This window comes from Trematomus bernacchii, unplaced genomic scaffold, assembly GCF_902827165.1.
Source record: "Trematomus bernacchii unplaced genomic scaffold, fTreBer1.1, whole genome shotgun sequence".
Classification (NCBI taxonomy): domain Eukaryota; kingdom Metazoa; phylum Chordata; class Actinopteri; order Perciformes; family Nototheniidae; genus Trematomus; species Trematomus bernacchii.
Genome location: NW_022987720.1, coordinates 16,429,977 through 16,448,239, shown reverse-complemented (window position 1 = coordinate 16,448,239; position 18,263 = coordinate 16,429,977). Strand labels below are relative to the sequence as shown.

The 18,263-nt window shown below is 42.0% G+C and overlaps 2 protein-coding genes across 5 annotated transcripts in view; one reads left to right on the top strand and one right to left on the bottom strand.

Moving 5' to 3' along the window:
* Nucleotides 1–18,263, top strand: part of LOC117492350 (dedicator of cytokinesis protein 7-like) — a 28,779-nt gene that overhangs the window by 8,071 nt on the left and 2,445 nt on the right. The window contains exons 13-47 of one of the 4 annotated variants that reach the window (XM_034142552.1): nucleotides 28–121; nucleotides 215–377; nucleotides 3,070–3,187; nucleotides 4,810–4,880; nucleotides 4,965–5,103; nucleotides 5,201–5,302; nucleotides 5,409–5,495; nucleotides 6,718–6,949; nucleotides 7,577–7,741; nucleotides 7,873–8,045; nucleotides 9,112–9,213; nucleotides 9,573–9,659; nucleotides 10,100–10,195; nucleotides 10,358–10,498; nucleotides 10,826–10,939; nucleotides 11,039–11,209; nucleotides 11,497–11,636; nucleotides 11,789–11,958; nucleotides 12,084–12,235; nucleotides 12,518–12,700; nucleotides 13,028–13,154; nucleotides 13,254–13,338; nucleotides 13,464–13,560; nucleotides 13,653–13,787; nucleotides 14,442–14,594; nucleotides 14,768–14,926; nucleotides 15,022–15,122; nucleotides 15,212–15,404; nucleotides 16,238–16,381; nucleotides 16,495–16,626; nucleotides 16,737–16,751; nucleotides 17,085–17,210; nucleotides 17,292–17,381; nucleotides 17,469–17,705; nucleotides 18,063–18,206. In XM_034142552.1, coding sequence (XP_033998443.1) covers nucleotides 28–121; nucleotides 215–377; nucleotides 3,070–3,187; nucleotides 4,810–4,880; nucleotides 4,965–5,103; nucleotides 5,201–5,302; nucleotides 5,409–5,495; nucleotides 6,718–6,949; nucleotides 7,577–7,741; nucleotides 7,873–8,045; nucleotides 9,112–9,213; nucleotides 9,573–9,659; nucleotides 10,100–10,195; nucleotides 10,358–10,498; nucleotides 10,826–10,939; nucleotides 11,039–11,209; nucleotides 11,497–11,636; nucleotides 11,789–11,958; nucleotides 12,084–12,235; nucleotides 12,518–12,700; nucleotides 13,028–13,154; nucleotides 13,254–13,338; nucleotides 13,464–13,560; nucleotides 13,653–13,787; nucleotides 14,442–14,594; nucleotides 14,768–14,926; nucleotides 15,022–15,122; nucleotides 15,212–15,404; nucleotides 16,238–16,381; nucleotides 16,495–16,626; nucleotides 16,737–16,751; nucleotides 17,085–17,210; nucleotides 17,292–17,381; nucleotides 17,469–17,705; nucleotides 18,063–18,206 — 4,638 coding nt within the window. Of the gene's footprint in view, nucleotides 1–27; nucleotides 122–214; nucleotides 378–3,069; nucleotides 3,188–4,809; nucleotides 4,881–4,964; nucleotides 5,104–5,200; nucleotides 5,303–5,408; nucleotides 5,496–6,717; nucleotides 6,950–7,576; nucleotides 7,742–7,872; nucleotides 8,046–9,111; nucleotides 9,214–9,572; nucleotides 9,660–10,099; nucleotides 10,196–10,357; nucleotides 10,499–10,825; nucleotides 10,940–11,038; nucleotides 11,210–11,496; nucleotides 11,637–11,788; nucleotides 11,959–12,083; nucleotides 12,236–12,517; nucleotides 12,701–13,027; nucleotides 13,155–13,253; nucleotides 13,339–13,463; nucleotides 13,561–13,652; nucleotides 13,788–14,441; nucleotides 14,595–14,767; nucleotides 14,927–15,021; nucleotides 15,123–15,211; nucleotides 15,405–16,237; nucleotides 16,382–16,494; nucleotides 16,627–16,736; nucleotides 16,752–17,077; nucleotides 17,211–17,291; nucleotides 17,382–17,468; nucleotides 17,706–18,062; nucleotides 18,207–18,263 lie in introns of those variants that run through there. The other 3 variants (XM_034142551.1, XM_034142550.1, XR_004556847.1) reach the window with 3 other exon arrangements.
* On the bottom strand, nucleotides 559–2,349 carry si:dkey-114l24.2 (uncharacterized protein LOC107990273 homolog). The gene is made up of 4 exons (XM_034142563.1): nucleotides 1,941–2,349; nucleotides 1,391–1,540; nucleotides 911–1,021; nucleotides 559–834 (listed from the first exon to the last, which is right to left on the bottom strand). Exons 1-4 carry the CDS (start codon nucleotides 2,253–2,255, stop codon nucleotides 817–819), a joined length of 594 nt encoding a protein of 197 aa, XP_033998454.1. The 5' UTR covers nucleotides 2,256–2,349; the 3' UTR covers nucleotides 559–816.

Sequence of the window (18,263 nt, the reverse complement as noted above, 5' to 3'; positions counted from 1 at the left end):
TTTATTTATTTGTTTGTGTCCATGAAGGAGGGGGACAGACTGAGTGATGAAGACCTCTACAAGTACCTGGCAGATATGCGCAGACCATCATCTGTTCTGAGACGACTGAGGCCCGTCACAGGTAAACGAGAGCATACTTAATATAACTGAAACGGATCATGAAAAGGCTTTATGGATGTTTTGTATAAACAGTCTCCTATCTTTTGTCCCTCAGCCCAGTTGAAGATCGACATCTCCCCCGCTCCGGACTCGCCTCACTACTGTCTGTCCCCGGAGCTGCTGCACGTGAAGCCGTACCCCGACCTGCGTGTGCGCCCGACCAAAGACGTGCTGGAGTTCCCTGCTCGCTACGTATACACCCCTCACACAACCTATAGGTGAGTGTGTTCAACTTAAACACACACAAACATGTTTACTCAAACTTTGCTTAAGTTGACCCGTAGAACAAATATACTTTCACCCCTCCATCACATGCATGTGTTTGTCGAGGTATTGATTTGTCCAGATTGATTTCTTCTGCCTCTCCTTTTCAAACTTAAAAACAAAAATACACATTTATTTTCTTTGGTGAAACAGAATGTTTAATCATTTAGAAAAACTTCATTTGATAGGCTCCATTTAAAAACAAAGATTACTAGTGCATCAAAGTCAAGACTAAGAACAGACACAAACGGAGAAAGCGGCAACAACAAGCACATAATCACAAGAGTACTAACACAAATGTTTTCTGGCATTAGAGTTGATCTTTCGCACACATTGCAGGCTTGGAAGGGAGTGCAGTGTAGTCTGGGAGACTTCAGTAGTGAATGTTAAAGTCTATGTTTTAGCTTCACTCTGAAAGAAGAAAATGAAACATACATTTAACCAAATATAAACAACAAACGTTCAAAAGACTTAACAAGTGACTCACCATCATCTTTAGTTTGGAGAGCTGCTCATTCTGAGTCTCAATGTTCTCTTTCTGGAACTGGGTCCAATGCTGTAAACCTATCAAGGTGTTGGATTGCTCCTCTGCTCTCTTCTGAAAACGGCAATATAGTAAAGGGAACTTATTCAGTAACAAATCAGTGACTGGTGTTTAAATACTTCTGGTCGCCTTGTGCTTTTACAAGACTAAAAACAAGTACAGGTTGGTGTGACGGTGAAGTAAGGCTGCAAAAGCATTGAAAATGAATCCTGGTTTTGGCTTCATACAATAAAAATGTAAGGGCTTATATTGATAGAGCAGGATATTTTAATGTGAAAGTGTAATACATGTTGTCCCTAAAATAATTACAATAAATAATCATAATCTCAACAATGATCCAAAATGATCATAATTGAGTCTATAATCGTGCAGCCCCCACAGTGAGAGTGTGTCTTTTATCTCTACGTTCCAGCGCTCTGTTACCTGCAGCTCTTTGATGCTGATGCTGATGCTGGTGTTGAGAAACATCTCCAGCTTCTTCACTTTAGTTTGGAGCTCCACCTCTTGCTGCTCCACGCTGGCCAGCAAGTCTTTAGTCATCTTGGTCTGAGCCTGTTGCTTGGCCATCTGGGCCTGTCAAAGGAGCATCTGCACATATTATCCTCGTCCCCAAACAACCATCCCAGTGCAGCTGGCAGCTCTCTAATGACACCCTCACTCTCTTATCTCAGATGAAAGAGCTTCATTGATCCATATACATCAGGGAAAAGGAAAAGAGTCGGATGCCTACAGTAACTAAGAACAGCTGCATTAGTGTTTTATGTAGACATAGAATAGATCTGCTTTGGTATGTCTATTCAACATTTTCTTTCTCTGTAATCTGTCTGCGATTTTACATTCTCTACATATTGTGTCTATCCCCTCTGCTCCTGCACGTTAGATCTGCAGTTTGATAGTCAGCGATTATCTCTCCTGCAATAACACAAGCAGCACCCGAAGAATCTGTTGTTTACATATTTGGGTGTTTTCTTACCTGTAGCGACTCTATGGCTGCTTTTATCTGTCTCTCCACCTCCGCAGCCTGCTCAGTCTGCCTATTCAGCTTTTCTAGAGTCCCCTCATGGCTCCTCAAAGTCTGTCTGATTTTCACTATCTTCGCCTCGGTGGTTTCATGAACATAGTTGAGCGATTCGCTGAACTGTAAGATGCCGAACAGGAGAATATTGGCTTCTTCCTTCGGCGCAGCGTTGTCCTTCACCTCGCTGGTCGTCCTCCTGACCGGAGCTGCGTGGACTGCTCTCAAACCCTCGGCCAAAAATAGCAGGCACAGACCCCAGATAATCTTCATGACGGCAGTCACAAACTCACTGCGGTCTAATGTCTGTTTCACTGTTTCGGTTCAATGCGTACTTCTCTGTCGCAGCTGTGCAGATGTTAGCATCATCAGGATCCCCAGTGGATGATGAGTTCGGAGGGTGGTCAGTGCGCCTTATATTGTATGTCTACATGCAATACCATAGTGAAACATTAGCTCAGCTGGGGTTTAATCCCAGGTCTTGTCTGTGGCCTTAGTCCCAGTAACCCGGCCTGCTTTTAACCCCTGAGAGACACATTTAGTCATTCAGGTCGCGAACACACGTGAAATACATAAATATAAATCTGGTTTTCTTGTGTTTGATACAGAACATGTATAATCATAATCTGCGCTGTACATTTATGAAGTTATTTTAAAGTTATGTGATTTTGTGGTGTGTCATTGCCTCTTGACAAGTGAATAAACACTGCTGTTTAAATAAAATATGAACAAATGTTACCTCTTTATGTTTGCCTTGGACAGTAGTTATGGTTCATTTCACTTAGCCAATACAGGGTCACACTTTCCCCTCGTGTGCACACATGGATATCTTATCTTTTTATTTTCTAATAAATGCTTTTGTAGGTTTTCAGGAATGATTGAAACAGAATCAGAGAACATAACAAGATCCAACTAGGGTGTGAAACTGCCTACATCTTAGTATATTATGTTATTTTATGATTGTCATTTGATGTCATTAACCAAAAAAATAAGTTCCTTTAACTCCTTCATGGATTTGCTGTCTTTTTATTAAATTCTGTCCTTGTTGTCTTGCTCATTTTCTGCCTTTTATTATTTTGACTTTCAGGAATCTCCTCTATGTTTACCCACAAAGTCTGAACTTCAGCAGTCGTCAGGGGTCCGTGAGAAACATCGCTGTGAAGGTTCAGTTCATGGCCGCAGAGGACCCAAGTCAAGCTCTGCAGGTGAGTCACACTCAGTATAAAGAAGCTCCAGTCACAAAGGGCAGCTTGCGGCAGTGTAATAGTATACGATGGTTTATTGGAAGAGTGAGCTTCTTCAAAGGGGCATTTATCCGAGCACAGAGGGAAAGAAAACTTAGTGATCTTTTTTGTTTATGAACTCTTTGTTTATTGAATTTCAAATGGTTGATTCACACTAAGCATTACTGGCTTAAAGTAACATTGTTTGTTTCTTGTAACCTGATTGGATGTTTGACATTCACTATGCAGAATCATCTAAATGCAGTCTAAGACTAGAAGGCTTTCAGTTTTTGAGAAGAAACAATATTTTATTTTTTTTAAGAAATCACATTTGTGCCGTTAAACTGAACCATATGAGTATTAAAGGTGGGGTAGGTAAGTTTGAGAAACCAGCTCGAGATCGCTAGAATTTGAAAATACACAACCGGAGAAAATCTGCCACTTCCTTATAGAGCCCCTCCGCCAACACACACGAACGCGCACATGACCAATGAGGGCACAAGATAAGTTTGTGCACAGATGGAAGGCTGACAGGCAGGTAGGCCATCCAATCATTTTAGCCGGGCCGGCTAAAATGATTGGTCGTGCTTTTTACAGTACTACGGCTTCCACAGATGACATTTTGTTATGGATTTTTTGTCAAAGCACTTAAGATATTCATTGCTATCGGGATGTTAAGAGCATTCCATGGAATATAACAAAAAGTGTATCTCGAGCCGGTTTCTTACCTACCCCACCTTTAAAATGTAAGGTCTGAAGAGAAATAGCTTAAACAATTAGTCGATAGCATGAAAAGTAATTGGCAATTGGCTATTTTGATTATCGATTCATCCGTTTTATGAATCATTTCAGTCATTGTTCAGGCAGAAATAGTGAAACGATTTTAATATTGTCTGATTCCAGCCTCATGAGAGGGTTTTCCTGGCTTTACATAATTCATCGTTCTGAGCTCAATATGTTCCGCTATTTTGTCTTTTGCTTTAACGTCAAGTTTTGCTCTGTGAAATTGTAATGGCTATTTTTCACAGCCTAAATGGTTATCAGTTAAAGGTGGGGTAGGTAAGTTTGAGAAACCGGCTCGATATACACTTTTGTTATATTCCATGGAATGCTCTTAACATCCCGATAGCAATGAATATCTTAAGTGCTTTGACAAAAAATCCATAAAAAAATGTCATCTGTGGAAGCCGTAGTACTGTAAAAAGCACGACCAATCATTTTAGCCGACCCGGCTAAACTTATCTCGTGCCCTCATTGGTCATGTGCGCGTTCGTGTGTGTTGGAGGAGGGGCTCTATAAGGAAGTGGCAGATTTTTTCCGGTTGTGTATTTTCAAATTCTAGCGCACTCGAGCTGGTTTCTCCAAAATTACCTACCCCACCTTTAATTTAAAAATATTTGTGGCAGTAGAGTCGATCTTGAAAATAATCAGTATTTGCAGCCCTAGGTTAAACACATCTCTAGAGGGAAACTTAAAAACAGTTTGTTTTTGTTGACAGTGTAAGTCTTTGAATGATCCATAAGGATCCATAAGGATACTCATGTCAAAGGATATCCTCCTATTTGTCAAGGAGAAACTAAATGTACACTCTGCTGTTTGACCAGGTCATCTTTGGGAAGTCCAGTAGTTCCGAGTTCATGCAGGATGCGTACACTCCCATCATCTACCATAACAAGTAAGGCCCCGTCTTCTGCTGACCTTCACTGCACTGGAGTCTGTCCAACTTGCCTTTAACATTGTGTTTAACTCTTGCCAACAGATCTCCTGAGTTCTATGAGGAGATAAAGATGAAGATTCCTGCCAATCTAACAGACAACCACCATCTCCTGTTCACCTTCTACCACATCAGCTGCCAAACCAAACTGAACACCCCCCTGGAGACGCCTGTGGGCTACACTGTGAGTACACTCCTCACCCACACACTTGCTCGTTTGCTCGCTCCTTCTTTTGTCTCGCCATCGGTGATTGATCGCGTGTCTCTCTGTCTGCCTGCAGTGGATCCCTCTGATGCAGCATGGCCGACTGCGCACCGGCTCCTTCAGTCTGCCTGTGTCTGTGGAGAAGCCCCCGCCCAGCTACTCTGTACTCACCCCTGACGTGAGTGTGTTGAAAGAGACGATGTGTATATCAGTCAGCCTGTCATTACCTTCTCCTGTTGTGATGGGACTGAGTGTTAACTGAGTTGGATGTCACTCTGCGGCAGGTCCAGCTCCCAGGCATGAAGTGGGTGGATAACCACAAAGGAGTGTTCAATGTGGAGGTGACGGCCGCCTCCTCGGTCCACACTCAGGTACACACGTGCTTTCTATGCTTAAGTTTCTCTTTCACATGTATATAACAACAGAGTGGATCATTAAAGGTCCATCTTCTTCTTCTATCTTCTACTTGGTATTCTCCCACTTTTAAAAAGCCTTTTGTAAATAGGTAAGTGTCAGGGGACGTCCTGAAAATTATATTATAATTATTTATTATAGCCTCCCTAGTTTTCATTTATTGTTAATTAAATATGACACATTTTTATATAGAGTGATAAATAATACATATTTATTGTGTACTAGTGTATTACACGTCTGTAGCCCTACATATACATCCAGCAGTGTATAATTATAACAATAATAATTATAATGATAATAATACAGTTTGATTGTATCAGAATACCTATATATAATAATAATAATTTAGATTTATATAGCGCCTTTCAAGAAACCCAAGGACGCTTTACAATGGGAGATAGAATACATAAGTAATAATAATCACACAGACACACACATATATATATATACATAATATATGCTATGCTGCTTTTAATTGAACTATTCATATCTTAAACTGCACTGTAACTTTTTATTCATGTATTTTTTCTTTTAATGTTTCTTTTATTATCTTTTCTTCTTAATGACTGTTTTGAAATGCCTTTGTCTGAATGTCTTTCATTTTTGTAAAGCACCTTGAATTGCCTTGTGTTGAAAGGTGCTATATAAATAAACTTGCCTTGCCTTGCTATATATATATATATATATATATATATATATATATATATATATATATATATATATATATATATAGCACCTTGCATACAATAAATGCAGCTCTCAGTGCTTTAAAGAGAGAAAAAAACAGGAAACGCATTGAGAGATAATAAAGAATACATCTCAGTATTGCAGAGGGGAAAAAGATATTTAAAAGATCAGCTAATAAATGTTGCTCGAAGAAGGTTTTTAAGTCTTGTGTAAACATTTCCAGAGCCATCTCTCTAATCTCTCTGGGTTTGGCATATCCCAAAGTGTCTCTTTAGTGGGGTTTAGAGTGACTAGAAAAACAGAAGTGGAGGATCTAATGGCTCGTGAAGGAACATAAGACAACAGGGAGTCTGTGGTGTAGGCGAAGCTGAGCTTTGTATTCAAGTTGAAGGACTTTAAAATCAATTCTAGAAGAAGCAGGGAGCCTATACTGCACGTATTACATCACCGAGTTCAAGTGATACTTAATATTCATTCTGCTGTTCACTCTAGGACCCCCACCTGGATAAGTTCTTCACTCTAGTGTATGTTCTGGAGGAGTACTCGTTCCCCTTCCGCCTGAAGGACGTCATCATTACCGAGGCAAACATGGAGGGGGAGCTGAAGGCCAGCATGTCTGCCCTGAGAGGGGCTCTGCTGGATACCTGTGTCAGGTTCCTGCACCAGCTGCTCAACAAGCTCATTCAGCTCATCGTCTACCCACCGGTCATCGCGGGCCAAATCGGTGAGTGAGTTCTGCCATTTAAGATCTGAAGTGCACTTCCCAGAGCGACGCTGAAATGCTAATTTTGATCATTTGAGTGGATAATGTGATGACGATTAACTGCTACTTCCAAGGGACATAAGAGGACTGGAGCACACTGATTGATTTTCAACCTTTAATTGTGCAAACAGACTAAAGTTTCAACACTACTGTGCATCCTGTTTCCAATAATACATTTGACTGTTATTGAAGATAACAAGACTATGAATTGTTTATGTATTTATCTATTAAATGCTCTGTTCTAACATCCACAGGCAATACAAATGGCTTTGAGGCAAAGGCCACAAAAACAAGATAAAAAAAAAAAAACAGAAATAGTCATTAAATAAAAAAGTAAGACGTACTTGTGCCTAAAAATATCGCCTTTCCGCCTTATTTTGATTTATTTTGATTCATAATCAATGTCTTTGCAAGTTAAGAAAAAAAATGTATTTTACTTATACTTATGCATCCTTAGCTTTCTTATTTTCAGCTACATAGAAACACTAAAAGACATGGTATATGCTCGGGCCAATATCATACTTTTTTTTTATTACAACATCAAATAGTGGTAATGATCAAATAGAGTAAAGTGAACCTTCTCCGCAGTGAACCTTGGCCGGGCTTCCTTCGAAGCGATATCTCTGTTGGTCAACCAGATCCACAAGAACCTGGAGGGGAACCAGGACCAGCACGGCCGCAACAACCTGCTGTCGTCCTACATCCACTACTGCTTCCGCCTGCCGACCGCCGAACCTCCAATACCCGCAACGGGTGAGTCCGCTATCTGAGGAGGTGAAAGAGCCTCTCACTGCCCCACATGCACACTTTAGATCGGGCACATGGCAGTTGACTCGTTAATATTTCACCATGTAACATTTCTATTCGTCCATCTCCATGAGTAGCTGGCAAGCAGGCCTACGACATACCGATGCAGTATGCCACCTTATCGAGAGTGACAGCCCGGCCGAGCAGCCTCCACCTGGCCCGCTCCAAGAGCATCAGCAACTCCAACCCCGACCTGGCCAGCACTCCGGTGTCTCCTGACGAGGAGGTGCAGAGGATCATCGGGAGCAAGGTGAGCTGCACCCTGCTGTTCTCATAAGAGCTGTACAACTGTTGTGTGTTCTTATCTAATAAATACTTCACCCTCAAAACCAGATCAATTGTATAACTAAGTCACCGTGAATTATTCTTGAAAGCCTCCAAGGTGGACAAAGAGTCTCTTCACGCGACACGTGCCGTATAATCCAAGTCTCATTTATCCAGTTGTATGCTCACTACTTCCCAAACACGTGCATTTTTGTTAAAATATTTAGCACAACAGACGCATTTCCATTTACTACAATTCCTGAAGAATTCTCTCCATTTTTGAGTCTTTGTTCAATGAATAGGCATGCAAGACAAATAATTCAAGGCAACACAGGGCGGGTAATTGTTACACAAATGGTCATTTTGGGGCGAAGTTTTCCTTCAGAGTTGTTTTTCTCAAGTCCTTCGGGCAGTTAAATACTTCATTTACAGATTTAAAGTTTTACATTTTGCATGTTTTGCTCTAAAAGTCTGTTATGTATTTGCTCTCTGCCTTGTGTTCTCATAGGGGTTTATTGTTTATTGTGCACATTACTTTCATTTGCTAAGTGTGTAATATATGTGGGTGTTTTGTATTATGAATCTCCATCTTGTTCTATCCCTAGTACATTTAGAAAAGATACAACATCAAAAAATGAAAGTGTGTGTTTTCATGGTTCCCAGGTGACATATCCCCACACAGGGTTCATGTGTTTGCAATATCAGTCTGTCAATTTGTTTCTTAGACAGTGTTTCACAGTCACTGCAGATTGAATACGCTTAGGTTGACTGATATCTCTGTGCCCACAGTTAATGATGCTGCTTATGTAATTATTCTTTGTGCCTCCTGTTACATTCAGTACCTCCAGCCCTCCCTTTGATTCCACCCCCCCTTGCTTTCTTTGCTAATTCAAGCTTCACTTCTCTACACTCCGTGACCCTTATTTGTCTCTTACCGATGTTATCCCTTGAGTAATCTTGTTTATAAATGACCTCCCTTTACTCACTGTGCCCTTGCCTCCTGCCGCACTCTGTGTGTGTGTGTTGTGTGTGTTCCTGGTGGCTTTCGGCAGGGCATTGACCGCTCCCACTCCTGGGTAAACTCTGCTTATGCCCCCGGGGGCTCCAGATCTGTGCTGCGCCGAAACCCCAACTCCAGCTGTGAGCTCAAGCAGGTGCCAAATCCCTCCTCTTCCTCCTCTTCCTCCTCTCCTTCACCTCCTACTCACCACCTCCATCCTGTTCCATCTCTGATCAACTCTCGCGGGTCATTCCTTACCTCAGTGTTTCTGTCTGCCTCTCACTCTGCTAGCCTCCTATCACACATGTTGCATCTCGTCTGTCTTTCCCAATTCATCCTCTCACCGCCAACTAACAGACCATATCTGTTGGGTTTGAGAGACATAATCTCTGCCTGTGGCTCTTACCAGAGATTATAAAGAGTTCTCTGCCCACCCATCAATTTCCATTCATCCATTTTCACGTCACTTTGTCCTCATCTCCGTGGCTTCACCTCACCACCACTCCATGTCAGGCAAGCGACCGCAGCTGCAATCGCATGTCTGCCTTTCTGGACAGCGTGGCCTTGTTTTCAGTTCCCCCAAGGCAGATTACCAAGAAGGTAAAGCTGACATCTACCATGACAAACTGTAAAAGTTACATTTTTCACATCAAACTAACCCATTTTGAAGTCCTAACTTTCATCAACTTTCCCTGTCATGAACATTCATCGTCATTCATGACATTTTAACAATTGTCTCTTTCTGTAAGTTGGTGTGATTTATGTTTGTTGATACATTGAATATTTCATATGCTCAGTCTCTGGTAGATTTACTAATAAATGAGTTACATTTATTTTTACTACCACACATTTAACATTTTACCAACATTTTACACAAAACACTTATTGCTTTTAATTTTAAATATTATTTACCTGAATTATGGATTTGATTAACAATTAAGAAACACAAACACACACCACTGTAATCTTAAAACGCATCTATTATATTAGAAAATGCGCTCATGTAAGCTAAACTGGTCTCCATGTTGGTCCATGTGCAGCTGCTCCATGAGGAGCTGTCACTGCAGTGGGTGGTGAGCACCAGCACGGTGAGGGAGGCAGCGCTTCAGCAGGCCTGGTTCTTCTTCCAGCTTATGGTGAGTATGGCTTTGTAGAACTGTATTCATCTGACACCACTTTCTTAAGAGACAAAACTCAAAATGCTACTACACACCTTTACTACTTGAGGAACCATTGTAATAGCAGGATAGTTAATATTCTCATTGAGTGACTGTTTCCATATACTCCCTCTCTTTTAGACAAAGAGCATGTCCCACCACTTGTTCCTGACCTCCAAGTTGGACGTTGCCCGGCGTCAGCGTTTCCCTGACCGCTTTGTGGACGACGTCGCTGCACTTGTGTGTGCCATCAGTGCAGACATCGCCAATCGATACCACAAGGTACCCCAAATCCCACAAGCCAAACCACAAGCAGTTCAAGAAATTAACTGATAAAAGTCCATGTTTGTTAATGAACAAAATGTTGAATTATTAAAGATGGCCAGATGGTGTGTAAAAGTTCTTAACCAATAGAAAGTAGCCTTATCTCTTAAGCATGCTCAATCTTCATTGGTTTCAGTGATTTTAATAACCCAATCTTACAGAAAATGTCTGTTTTTCTTTTTATATATATCATACAGTATCTTCCCTTTTATTTAATCATATGTACTCTTGCTCACTCTTGTCCACACTTGTCTCTCCCCCTCCCTCTCCCCCTCTCTCTCTCAGGATGTGGAGCTTGTGGAGAGGTTGAATAGCAGTCTGGCTTTTTTCCTGAATGACCTGCTGTCTCTCATGGACCGGGGCTTTGTGTTCAACCTCATCCGCTCCTACTACAAACAGGTGCTCCTCTCCCTGTTTTCCTTTGATATCAAACACTTTAAATCCTAATGCTCCCGGGCACATTTGATACTGTTTTAAACAAATTGGTGTGTTAAACAGATTGCCAACAAGCTTCACACGGCGCAGAACCCCAGCTCTCTGATTGCCCTGAGGGTGGACTTCACTCGCATCGTGTGCAGCCACGAGCACTACGTCATCCTCAACCTGCCGTGCTCCACTCTCAGCCCCCCAGCCTCCCCCTCCCCCTCCACCTCCTCCACCACCTCACAGGTACTAAAGCGGGCGGGAAAACACAATATATCTGATTTAAGTTGCTTTAATATACTTTTTTTTTTTTACATTGAAAGCTTCTATTGACCTTTTTCAAAAGAAGCTTTGTATGTCTGTCGTCATATTTTATGATGTCATCACTCCGAAACACCTCAACAAAATCCTTATTTTTTTAGTTTTATAATCTGAATGTGAAAGTTATGAATGTTACTTTAAGCTATTTGATTAAGCCCTATTATTTTGTGTATACTTCTTTCCTTCAACCTCATCTCACTCTGTATCCTCAGAGTTCAGCGTTTTCCAGTATGGTGCAGGACCAGGGTGTGGCCACCATGTTTGAGCTCTCCGTCCCTTTCCGCCAGCAGCACTTCCTGTCTGGCCTGATGCTTACTGAACTCTCCCTCATCCTTGATCCTGAAGGAGAAGGGTAGGTTCTTACTGGTTACACTATATAAGAATCAGGAGTTTCATTCAGTTCCCCTTTAGGGATCAACAAAGTGTGAACTTTAAAATGAAACACAGTACTGCTCACAGCGAGGAACCAACAAATATGCTGATATTCTCTTTTCTTACCAACAGGGTGTTTTTCCTTCATAAAAAGGCCATTAGTGCTGTTCACTCCCTGCTGTGCAGCCATGATGCAGACCCCCGTTACACCGACCCTCAGGTCAGAGCCCACATCGCTCAGCTCTACCTGCCACTCGTCCCCATCGTCATGGAGACGTTCCATCAGCTCCACGACTTCTCTGGTAAGCACAACATATATGCCACCCACCGATATTGTCGTTATGGCGATGCACCTCCTCCGCACATTTATTTCATTTGAAAAAATGTTTCCAGTATTTATTGAGTGCTTTTCTCGTTTTCTTCCTAGACTCCTCGCCTGCTCGGGGGCGCCATAGCACAGCCCACGCCGACGATACTGACCCAGACAGCGGTAGCACTATCAGTCAGTCTGTTGCCATGGCGATTGCCGGCTCCCCTTTGCCGCATGTCAAAGCCAACCCGTTTGCGCTGCCCACAGCGGTGAGTGATAGCGGCGGGGGTCAGGCTGCCCCCCCGGCCCTACAGGCTGACCTCTGAGTGGGAGGCTGCTGCTCAGCAGACACCACTCTGGCCTTTCTGTAACTCCAAGCAGACGTTCAGCGTTTGCATTCTCTCATGTTATTGTTCTTTTCTACAATGTTATTACAACTGCTCCTCTAAGCCTGTAGATGGCTCTCTGTTCCTTTCCTCACTGTAAACAGCCATTTTGTTCTGAGGCGGATTAAAAGACTGGCTCTGAGTTTGTGTATTTTTCTCCACCAGGCTGGGCGCCAGTCCAGCTCTCTGTCTGCCGAGTGCAGCAGGACTCTGCTGGTGAGCTTCCTGTGGGTGCTGAAGAATGCAGATGCTGCTCTCCTGGAGCGCTGGGTGTCGGATCTGTCTGTGCTGCAAATCAACCGCCTGCTGGACCTGCTGCATCTCTGTGTCTCCTGCTTTGAATACAAGGTACAATAACCATGCTGTGTCACTACTATAGAGTCTTTATCATTTATACAATCAAAAAAAGTGAAAACCAGGTGCTCAATTTGGACGTCCCAGAGCTGCTTCACATTATTACAATTATGTCAGTAGCAGTTTAAAAAAAGTAGCTTATGTTGATTTATTACTAGTGCGGTGTTCTCTTGTTTTTTTTGTAGTTTATAACTGTTCATGAATTGAGTCTTACTGAAGTGAATACAAATGTTGCCCCCTCTTATTTTTACTGGAGTTTTAGATTTAATTGAAATATGTTTTTTATATTTTCCCTGATTTGTTTTTGTGTGATTTTTGTAGGGGAAAAAGGCTCTGGAGAGAATCAACAGCCTGACGTTTAAAAAGTCCCAGGACATGAAGGCCCGACTGGAGGAGGCCATTCTGGGCACCATCGGGGCTCGTCAGGAGATGGTCCGCCGCTGCAGAGGTCAGTAGCATGAGAGCGCGGTAATGTGTGACAGGGTGTAGCTTCTTGTTATTTATATATTTGTGTTAATCGATGTATATAATGTGTTTACTTTTCTAGAAAGGAGTCCCTACGGCAGTCAGGAGAACGTTCGGTGGCGGAAGAATGTCACGCACTGGAGACAAAATACAGACAGAGTCGATAAGTATGTTTACATTCATTTATTTAGTGATTACAATTTAAATCATAAACGTGGTATACCATGCTGTCTCTTCTTCTAAATAGTGTCTGAATGTTACACTGATGGTTGTGAAATAACACCTCTTACAGGACTAAAGCTGAGATGGAGCAGGAGTCAGTGGTGGATGGAAACTTAGCGACAGAGGCCTCTCTGGTAGTACTGGACACTCTGGAGATTGTTGTCAAGGTAAACCAATCATCAACTCACGCCCACCCGTACAGTAATGTCCACTACTGTGTAGAAATGTCTTGCTGTAATTTGTGGTGTCTCTCTGTCAGACTGTGGTGGCCTCGGAGCTGAAGGAGAGTGTTCTGGGTGGAGTGCTGAGAGTGCTCCTCCACAGCATGGCAGGCAACCAGAGCGCCCTCTTCCTGCAGCACTGCTTCACTACACAGAGGGCTCTGGTCTTCAAGGTACATCATGCAAACATTTCTCTATTATATTTAGTTAGTTAGTGTTTAGCAATCTGATGTCAATGTAGCTTAAATATTGTCAAAAGTTACGCACTTTCACATTTCCCTTTTTACATTGTTCTCCTTCCTTGTTAAGAATCTAACACCAACTGACACATTTTAACACTATTTAAGGAAAACAACTACATTATTTCAGGTGTATATTTTACTTATATGCATATCTTTTATTTTATTGCATTCCAAAATAAATATTCCTTTATGTTATACGTTTTAAAGCTCTACTGTTCAAGTTTACAAACAACCTAACATTTTATTTTCTCGTTTAAATCTAATACAGTACAATATCCTTTATCTACTTAAACTTAGATATCCCTCATGCACGCACTGATTTTGGCAGGAAATGTTTCTATACACCTTTTTTTTAATGAAATGAGCCGCACATATCCCTAAACCAACAATTCTACATTCCCCTTAAAGATTTTAAAGCTTTACTATCCAGTGTTTTCTTGTGATGCTTTTGACTGTTTTGTGTAGTTGTGAATGTTTCTTTTTCTGCTGTCTCTCTTGGAAAAGAGACCTTGATGTCAATGAGACTGACTATAATACATTTAATAATACATTGTATACAAGATGAAAGTGTGTTTGTGTGTGTAGTTCCCAGAGATGCTGTTTGAGGAGGACACGGAGCTCTGTGCCGACCTGTGCCTGCGTCTCCTCCGTCACTGCGGCAGCAGCGTCGGCTCGGTCCGAAGTCACGCCTCCGCCTCTCTGTACCTGCTCATGAGGCAGAACTTTGAGATAGGAAATGTAAGTCTGGACACTGTCTTTGCATCGTTGACCATCTTTCTTTAATATTCTTGTAATAATCGGGGACATGTCAGTAAAACAAAATGGATGTAATGGACTGTACTGGATGTTTGAGGATTAGATGCTTTGTAAATACTGAGTCACGCTCTTTCCTAACTTCCCCCTTTTACCAGAACTTCGCTAGAGTGAAGATGCAAGTCACAATGTCCCTGTCGTCTCTGGTGGGAACGTCGCAAAACTTCAACGAGGATCATCTTCGTCATTCGCTCAAGACGATCCTGACGTATGCTGAGGAGGACCTGGAGCTGCGAGACACGCCTTTCCCAGAGCAGGCATGTAACGCTTCTGTGAAAAAGTGTAATCAGGAACAGCAAAGATGGATTAGACTTATATACTAATGTGCTGTGTTGCTCTTTTGAAACTGCAGGTCCAGGATCTGGTGTTCAACCTGCACATGATTCTTACTGACACTGTAAAAATGAAAGAGCATCAGCAGGATCCAGAGATGCTCATTGACCTGATGTACAGGTACAGGAACGCACATGAATACGGCTTGCAAACAACAAGAAAGTGTCTCAAATAAAGACTCTGATATTTGACTGTTTTTCTTTTCCCAGGATCGCAAAGGGCTACCAGAACTCCCCTGACCTGCGCCTGACGTGGCTCCAGAACATGGCGGGGAAACACTCTGAGAGAGGGAACCACGCTGAGGCGGCCCACTGTCTGGTCCACAGCGCAGCGCTGGTGGCAGAATACCTCAACATGCTGGAGGACTGCCGCTACCTGCCCATCGGATGTGTCACCTTTCAGGTCAGTGCACGCTGTTGGAGGCTCACTCTCCTTACAGCAGTACGGCAGAATGAGATAGAAAGTGGAAACCAAGACTCAAGCCTGCAATTGTTTAAAAGTGCAAATATGATATTTTATATAAAACAAAAAGATTCAGGATTGTAAGATAGACATAATTTTCATTTTTTGTGTGTAAAAAAAGTCAGTCTTGTGTATCATGATGGAAATCAAATTAAATAACACTAATTTATTATAGCCGCAAATCACAAGAAATGCCTCAAAGGGCTGTACAAAGCAAAGACAAAAACAAAATACAAACGTCATAGCATTAAAATTATAAAAACATTATACATCAACATAAATATTGCCATGTGACTGAAGTGATGGTAATGTAGATGGAAACTAGGTGATGGAAATTAGTTTACAAGGAAGACAGATGCGAAGAGATTTTGAGTTTGCTTTGAAAGGAGTCCACGGAAAAAGCTTCGCGGATCTGAAATGGAAGACGATGTATTTATAACATTATTGTTCATGACAGGATGGATGGATTTTATAACAGAATGGGAACTTGTTGGATTTTCCCCTTAAGCAGCAGCTGATGATTTAATGGCCCACCTGTTAGCAATCAAGCACAAAGGGAATCTGATAAAGCAAAATGCGTGCTTGCTCCCTTATTGATTTTAAATGTAAAAGGTTATTCAAATATTATCTATCTTAGTATCCTGGACTTTGATTTATTTTGTGTAACCTGCTGCCACCCGGGAAAGAGGCACTGCTGTGAATGGGTCACTTCAGTTCTCTGTATGTATAAGACTGTATTTCTTTTCTTCTCACTTCTCGATTTTTTCCCTCAGAATATTTCCTCGAACGTATTGGAAGAGTCAGCTGTGTCCGATGACGTCCTGTCTCCAGAGGAGGAGGGGATTTGTGCTGGGAAGTACTTCAGTGAGTCCGGCCTGGTGGGCCTCCTGGAGCAAGCAGCTGCCTCTTTCAACATGGTACGACTCGTATTCTCCGACCACATGGGGACAGACTGTTGCAACATCAACATGGCTGAAGGAGTGTTGGGCGCAATGTTTGAAACTGGCTTTCTGTTGTGCTGTAACCCCAGGCCGCCATGTACGAGGCCATAAATGAAGTATACAAGATTCTGCTGCCCATCCATGAAGCCAACAGGGACTTCAAAAAGCTGGCGACTGTCCACGGGAAGCTGCAGGATGCCTTCAACAAAGTCTACAACCAAGTGAGTTGACCTGAAATCACCAGCAAAAACTGCCCTCTGAGTGTTTATGAGAAAATATACTTCATTCTGGATTCCATCTTATGTATCTTTTCTTTTTTTCACTTTTTCAGAGTTCGGGATGGGAGGTAACATGTTCATTTGTTATTAAGAATATTACATGTGAGGTCAAATTGTTTCAGAAATTCATTTTTTTCTGTTCTGACAATCTTTTCTTTCTTTCTTATTGCTGGTCCTCTTCTCTCCGGTGACATGTTACTGGTGAGTGGTTTTCACTTTGACATTTCTCAAGCCCCTCTTACACGGTTTCCATCTCTTTTCCCCCCGCCTTACTGTTGTGAAATAATTCTTAGTCTAGATATATATTTTCTCTTTGTCTTACTAAAGTAGTTTTTTTTCACTCAGTTTACATATTTCAACTTTAAAATAATCTTATCTCGTATCCTGTCTTCAGTGTTTAGAGAATGTTTGGGACCTACTTCCGGGTGGGTTTCTATGGCTGCCGGTTTGGAGACCTGGATGAACAGGAGTTTGTCTACAAGGAGCCATCCATCACCAAATTAGCCGAGATCTCCCACAGACTCGAGGCATGTAAACTACTCGAACAAAGGTGTCAATAATGATTAATGAGAATCATATCTCTAAAGATGAATCCTTTTAATACACAGGAGTTCTACGCAGAGAGGTACGGGGATGACGTAGTTGAAATTATCAAGGACTCCAACCCAGTGGACAAAAACAAACTGGATCCCAACAAGGTAGGATTACACGTACATTAAGTGACTGATAATAAATCAATACAGAATTGGCAAAAGTTGTAATTGTGTTGTTGGTTGTTGTTTCAGGCCTACCTCCAGATCACCTACGTCGAGCCCTTCTTCGACACATACGAGCTAAAGGAAAGAATCACGTACTTTGACAAGAACTACAACCTGCGTACTTTCATGTACTGTACTCCCTTCACTCTGGACGGCCGGGCCCACGGAGACCTGAACGAGCAGTACAAACGCAAAAGCATCCTCACAACGTCTCACGCGTTCCCTTACATCAAGACACGCATCAACGTTATCCACAAGGAGGAGGTGTGTGTCTCGGCTCTTTGTGTCATGTTTCCATGCAACTAAACTGCAAAGATCATCACCTATTTTGTCCTTGATTACAACGTAGTTTTAAACTTGCGGTAAATGTTGTTGAAATTGAAAGATAAAATGCAAAAAAACTCCCTGATTAGGTATTGAACAAATATGATGTTTTGCCTTTAAATTAATACATTTATTTTTGAAGTTACAGACAAGTAAATAAAATAAAATGGTTGTATGGGAACTCACATTTTTAGCAAACTAAGCTGCTGTTTTAGGGAAATATTTGGTCTGCTGTTATATGGATGTAGTGCATGGGGGGAAAAGAAGTCAACTATTTCTGTCTCTTTTGTTCTCCAGATCATTCTTGTCCCCATGGAGGTGGCCATTGAGGACATGCAGAAGAAGACTCAGGAGCTCGCCTTCGCTACAAACCAGGACCCTGCAGACGCCAAGATGCTGCAGATGGTGCTGCAGGGCTCTGTGGGCACCACCGTCAACCAGGTGCCTGCTTAAGTGCTTCACTCATGACGTATAACTGTAATGCATTTAACATGTCAA

Bases quoted from the DNA above. Each gene is read 5' to 3' on its own strand.
- si:dkey-114l24.2 (XM_034142563.1), bottom strand. From the start codon at position 2,255: ATGAAGATTATCTGGGGTCTGTGCCTGCTATTTTTGGCCGAGGGTTTG. The intron at 1,541-1,940 runs GTAAGAAAACAC...CTCCTTTGACAG, and splicing joins CAGCCATAGAGTCGCTACAG to GCCCAGATGGCCAAGCAACA. The intron at 1,022-1,390 runs GTAACAGAGCGC...TGCCGTTTTCAG, and splicing joins TCAGCATCAAAGAGCTGCAG to AAGAGAGCAGAGGAGCAATC.